The 6,000-nt window shown below is 39.0% G+C and overlaps 1 protein-coding gene across 3 annotated transcripts in view; it reads right to left on the bottom strand.

Annotated features, from left to right (window-relative positions):
- The window catches only part of Mgat4a (alpha-1,3-mannosyl-glycoprotein 4-beta-N-acetylglucosaminyltransferase a), a 604,562-nt gene extending 600,947 nt beyond the window's left edge, over window positions 1-3,615 (bottom strand). For all 3 annotated transcript variants that reach the window (XM_076179097.1, XM_076179096.1, XM_076179095.1), the window contains exon 1: window positions 3,510-3,615. In XM_076179097.1, the coding sequence (XP_076035212.1) occupies window positions 3,510-3,591 (82 nt within the window). In that variant the 5' untranslated portion in view covers window positions 3,592-3,615. The remainder of the gene's footprint in view (window positions 1-3,509) is intronic.
- Window positions 3,616-6,000: the final 2,385 nt, after the last annotated feature.

The raw sequence follows: 6,000 nt of genomic DNA on the forward strand, positions 1-6,000 counted from the left end.
GTTCATAGCGTTGTATGAGTGAAATTAATGCTGTTTATAGTTCAACTTTTAGGGATTAATGTTTTTTATAAAAACAAATAAATAAACAAATAAATAGATAAATGAATTAATGATGTTGTCACCTTCCGTAAAGCAAAAGGATTTCATAACTTTTCGCAAATGTCATAACTTATTAATAACGCCTAAACACAGATTTACCGAGATGTGTATTCTCTTTCCCATTTTCTTTTTCTCACAAACAAGCTTTCTACTTCATGGGTGCTAACTTAAAATACAAATTTGCAAATTTTCACACTGCAGGACTATTGTACATCTAACAAAATAATAAGATAAATAAAATTAAGGTACTGAATGGTCCCCAATACATATATATTAATCTTATCAACTACATTAACTTATCTCCATTCTAATTCTTAGGTTCGAGTCCTCAGCCTGACAGCGTCTCAGCTTCTGAATATACTTTCATCGGGCTAAACACTCCTGTTGGTCTCGATCATGTTTGCAACGAATTAAATTGGATATAAGTTAATGTGGTTGGTAAGATGATTATATATATATATATATATATATATATATATATATATATATATATACACATGTGTGTGTGTGTGTGTGTGTGTGTGTGTGTGTGTGTGTGTGTGTGTGTGTGTGTGTGTGTGATATTTTTCACTGATGTCTACTCACAAGACCACTGGTTATATATCCTGCCCGACTTCGCCCATAACAGCAAAGTCTGCAAGAGGAAGAAAAAGAAGAACACTACGGGTCGACTTCGGAGAGACATGGCGACATAGAGCGGGTCCTCCAGTTCCATATTGAAAAAGTTGCCACGAAGAAGAAGAAAACATTCTTCAGAGAGCAACTCCGAGCTGTGCAAGACCTCGAACCTTCGGCTGTGGGAACCCCTGAACAAAAGGAGGTAATAGGGAAAGAAGGGAGTCCAAATTCTGGTCCCAGGGCCCAATTTCTTGGTCCAGAGTCGCTTATCTAGGGTCCTAAGGGCCCGAAACTGGAGTCCAGTTTCTTGGGTCCACTTTCTGGCTCCACGGTCCAATTCCTTGCTCCACAGCCAGATTTTGGGTCCCGTAATGGAATTAGGGTCCAAATCCTTGGGTTCAATTTCTTGGTGTAGTCCGGTTCTGGGGGTCCTAAAGGCCCGAAATAGGAGAACAATTTCTTGGGTTCAATGTCTGGGCCCGGGGTCCAGAATCTGGTGTTAGGGGTCCTGAAGACCCGAAATTGGTGTCCAATTTCTTGTAGTTTACAAAATACATAAAGCATATTGAAGTGCTGAAAGAGGGAAGGGAGAGGGGGGGTTCAAGACCGAAGGGGGGGGGGCCTTCTCCATGCTCGGTGGCCCAATACATATCTGTTCGGAACCTCCCTGACCTTCCGAAACTTCCCAGACCTTCCGGAACTTCCAAATTAATTTATCGAAAAATTCTGGAATTTCAATCAACACTCCTTCGTCCCTGGTGTCCAAACTTTAAAACCGAATTAAGAACCAATCAGCCCCTCCACCAGCTCCTCCCCTTTGTTTAGTTATTGTTCGCTGAAACAATGCGTTCGGAACAATGCTCTACTTGTAAGGTCTTAAAGAAAAAAAATGCCTTAAGATTTTTGCTCTCCCGGGCCTTTCAAAACTTACCAAAGGATATTCATTTTCAAGTACCTTGAAGACCTTTCTCAAGGTGACAAAGAAAATTCTTTTGAAAGTTTTACTCTTCGTGGCCTTTGATAACTTACCGTGGTACATTCATTTTCAAGCACCTTGAAGACCTTCCTGAGTGTGACATAGAAAAAAAAAAACATGAACATTGGCATTGAATGTCACACGAAGCATTGAGACTCTAACTCGCCACAGAACGACGTGTGTGTGTGTGTGTGTGTGTGTGTGTGTGTGTGTGTGTGTGTGTGTGTGTGTGTGTGTGTGTGTGTGTGTGTGTGTGCGTGCGTGTGTGTCTTCATCTACATCGCCATATAAAACACACAAAACATGTCATCATGTTGAAAGTAAACTGTCTTGACCCAAAACCAAACGATATATTATACTAGAAAAAAAATAAAACAAAACAATCCTATTCTACGAACCGATACACTACGAGGAAAACAAAGACTTTTCTTTCACATATGAGAGAAAACAAAATAAAGAACAACAAAGCCGTGTTGCTTTATGCTTTGGGTTTGGGTTTCCCTACCCGCCTCGCTAATGGGGCTGGCAGCCCGCGTGCTTCTTACACCAAGTAATACCACACCACAACAACATTTTACAGCCTAATAACGAGTTCCCTGATTTTTTTTTTTTTTTTTTTTTTACTTTTTTTTTTCTTCCTTTTAATTTTTTACCTCCATTACGGTAAAGAGTTTTGTGATAACATGTGTGAAGGTAATTTAGGACTTTGTAGGCACGTGGATAGACATACGAGCACATATACAACACGCATGTTTATGGACACACATAAACACACACACACACACACACACACACACACACACACACACACACACACACACACACACATACACACACACACAAGTATAAACTATCACTTCTTATCTAAGAAATAAAACATTACCACCGTGAAGGTAATGTATAACATATTATTTGAATTTCATGATAATATATATTTTTACTTAAATTTGTAATAGTAGCTGCATCTCTTTGAATAAAACTGAATACTTTACAATAATTTACAATAAATATGTTTGTTCAAACATTATAACTACTAGAATGAAGCTTTAAGTCTTGGGCACTCTAAACTGAGCCCTTTTGACACAGGGGATTAATGCCGTAATATGATCCGGCTCTACACTTCCCCAGATATGACACAAAACGGGAAGACAACATAACATAAGATTGAAGGAGACTGCAAGAGACCATGAGGCCTACACTAGGCAGTTCCATGTCCCTCCCCACCCATCATCCCCATCCATAAAGTTGTGTAACCTTTTCTTAAAACAACCGATAGTTTCAGCGCTCACTAGATGGTTACTAAGCCTATTCCCTTCTTAAATGTAAAATTGTCCAATTCAAATCTATTACTGCGAGCCCTGCCCTGTTGTCTTAATATGATGACCTTGTCTGTGAAGTTCCTCCCCACGCCAGACTCACCTGGTGAGGGAAACCGTTCTTACCTTCCTCTAGCGTACGATTTTTTTTTTTTTTTTTTATGTCCCTAACAAAAATCTAAATGACAAAAAAAACATAAGCGCTATTAACTCATGTCCCTACAGTATTGATATGGTTGAAGATGCCTTCCATAAAAACATAAAAAATAAACAAAATGAATTAAAACAAATAAAAAAGGGGAAAGAAATAATTCCAAAGATAGAAAAAAAAAATTATGAACCATTATCTGACATCCCTACAATCCTGAGATGGTTGAAGGCGTCCTCCATATGAAAAATAAAAAATAAAAAAAAAATAAAAAAACACAGGAAAGGGGAAATTAACCACAAAACCTCCCATGAATACGTTGACCACTTTCTGTCTTTCTTCAGTGACTTACCTGGTTCGCTGATCATCATCACGACCAGAAGTGGAGTCACAAAGACCAGGGCCAAGACGACCCCAAGCTTGCGCCGCAGCATCTGATGGAGAAAAGAAAAACGGAAGAAAATGAAATCTCATTATTTGACTCTTTTTACACAATTTTACTCATCCGAGAGAAAACTCTCCCAATTTAAGTATTGAGGTAAACTTAATGTATTTCAGGTTTAAATGATCCTGAAAGATCTCAGGATATTTTATTCAACCAAAATTGTTAGTATTTATAATATACAACAGTTGATTATCGTTCAAAGTCTTTCTTTCTCCTCCCTTCTCTCTGTCTTTATCTACTTGTATCTTTGTATGGGTTAGTGTCTGTGTAAATTTTGTATAGTCATTGTTGTAGGAATTATAGTGAAACCCAAGTAGGATCAGATTCACGCAGTATTCTTTTATGCTGGAGAATACCCTTGACCCAAACAACATAAGACATATGAATGAAGGAGACTGCAAGAGACCATATGGCCTACACTAGGCATTTCCATGTACATTACCACCTATCATCCCCATCCATAAAGTTATCTAATTTTCTATAAAAGAAAAAAATTGGTTCAGCCCTGGTTACCGACAACGAAAATAAATATTCTCTCTCTCTCTCTCTCTCTCTCTCTCTCTCTCTCTTTCTCTCTCTCTCTTTAACTATTCAGGACCTTTGGCTCTCATCTCCTTCTCCATTAGTCCAGCCCGCCACGAGGCCATTTCTTTAATAGCAAACCATAAGAGAGAAGGTAACTAACCACAACTCGTGCTCGGCCTGTTTAATCCCAACCTCCACAAACTTACAGCCGAAAACCTGCACACACAAACACATATATACACACTAAAACAGACACCTCAATTCACTGCATACACATGCACAAACACATATATTCGTACATATGTGTGTGTGTGTGGGGGGGGTATTTACCTAATTGTATTATACGAGAAGAGAGCTATGCTCGTAGTGACCGTTTTTGTATTTTTCAGCATCTAGTTTGTTCTTAAATTTTTGTATGGTTTTTGCATACACTGTTGCCTCATCCAATTTGTTCCAGATATCTACCACTCTGTGTGGGAAACTATTCTTTTTCAGATCTCCTCTATAACTGTCCTTCTTGAGTTTCTTTTCATGTCCTCTTGTTTTTCTCTTGTCCCACTTTAATAAATCTTCTCTGTCGAGGAATTCCACCCCTTTCATTATTCTGTAAATGGCCAGTAGATCTCCTCTTTCTCTTCTTTGTTCCAGGGTTGGTAATTCCAGTTTGGATAATCTTTGTTCATATGTCAATTTAGAGTGTTGGGGCCATCTTTGTCGTTGCTCTTTGGATTTTTTCTAATCTCTTTATATTCTTTTTTGTACTCCAATCTTGGTCTTATCAGTGTGACTAATATTTTCTTTACCATTTCCTCATTCAAGTAGTCAAAGGCCATTTTCATTAATCTTAGTAAATTGAAGGTTTCTCTGACGGTTTTGTTAATATGCTTGTTTGGTGACATATCTTTGTTGATTAATACTCCTTGGTCCCTTTCCAAGCTAATTTTTTTTTTTACTTCATTTATACCAATTTCATATTGCCCTGATATTCTATTTTCACTTTTTCCAAACTCCATTATACTACATTTCTTGATGTTGAAGTTCACTCCCCACTTTTGACTCCATTCTCAGACAAAATCCAGGTCTTTCTGTAGTGATTCACAGTCTTCCTCTGCACTTACTTTTAGTATTTTGTGTGTGTGTGTGTGTGTGTGTGTGTGTGTGTGTGTGTGTGTGTGTGTGTGTGTGTGTGTGTGTGTGTGTGTGTGTGTGTGTATGTGTGTATTCACTTGGTCTTGGTCTTTGGATCACGTGTTGGACTCGTGATCGACAGCTATTTCCCTCCTGGAAGAGAGCTCAGAGCTCGTAGGTCCGATCTATGGGTAATGCTATGACCTTGCACACACACACACACACCCAACTCCCCGCCCACGAGAGTCAGAGTAACAACCCGAAGCGCAGCGGTACCGAAATAATTTCGGCCCTGGGTAGGATTTGAACCATGAGCTGCGGGCCACTATTGTGGCAGCTCAGTGCTCTACCAACTACGCCACCGTAGTGTGTGTGTGTGCGCGTTTGTATCTCTACTCCTTTGTATTTCCCAACTGGAATTTACAGAACAGGTGCTGCGTTCATGGGGTTCTGCCTCTTCGTCTCCAACTAGTCTCCTATTCTATTCTATTGCACAGTCTAGTCTATAGACTAGGCACTATAATAATTCACGCATGGTTTCATCTCGGTCTACATCATCATTCAGGTTATTCATGAAGTTTATACATATGTGTAAGAAATATTTTTTCACATCCTTTAGGCATTTTTTTATTCGGTCTCATGAACTCACGATGCCCTTTGATCCTAAATTAAGAGATATCCTCTGTCCTTTTTTCCTTCCACTTCAGACTGGAGAACCACAATTAGGTAAGTGTATGTGTGCTTG

The sequence above is a fragment of the Oratosquilla oratoria genome, chromosome 42 (genome assembly GCF_046742065.1).
Source record: "Oratosquilla oratoria isolate Oo_2021 chromosome 42, ASM4674206v1, whole genome shotgun sequence".
Classification (NCBI taxonomy): domain Eukaryota; kingdom Metazoa; phylum Arthropoda; class Malacostraca; order Stomatopoda; family Squillidae; genus Oratosquilla; species Oratosquilla oratoria.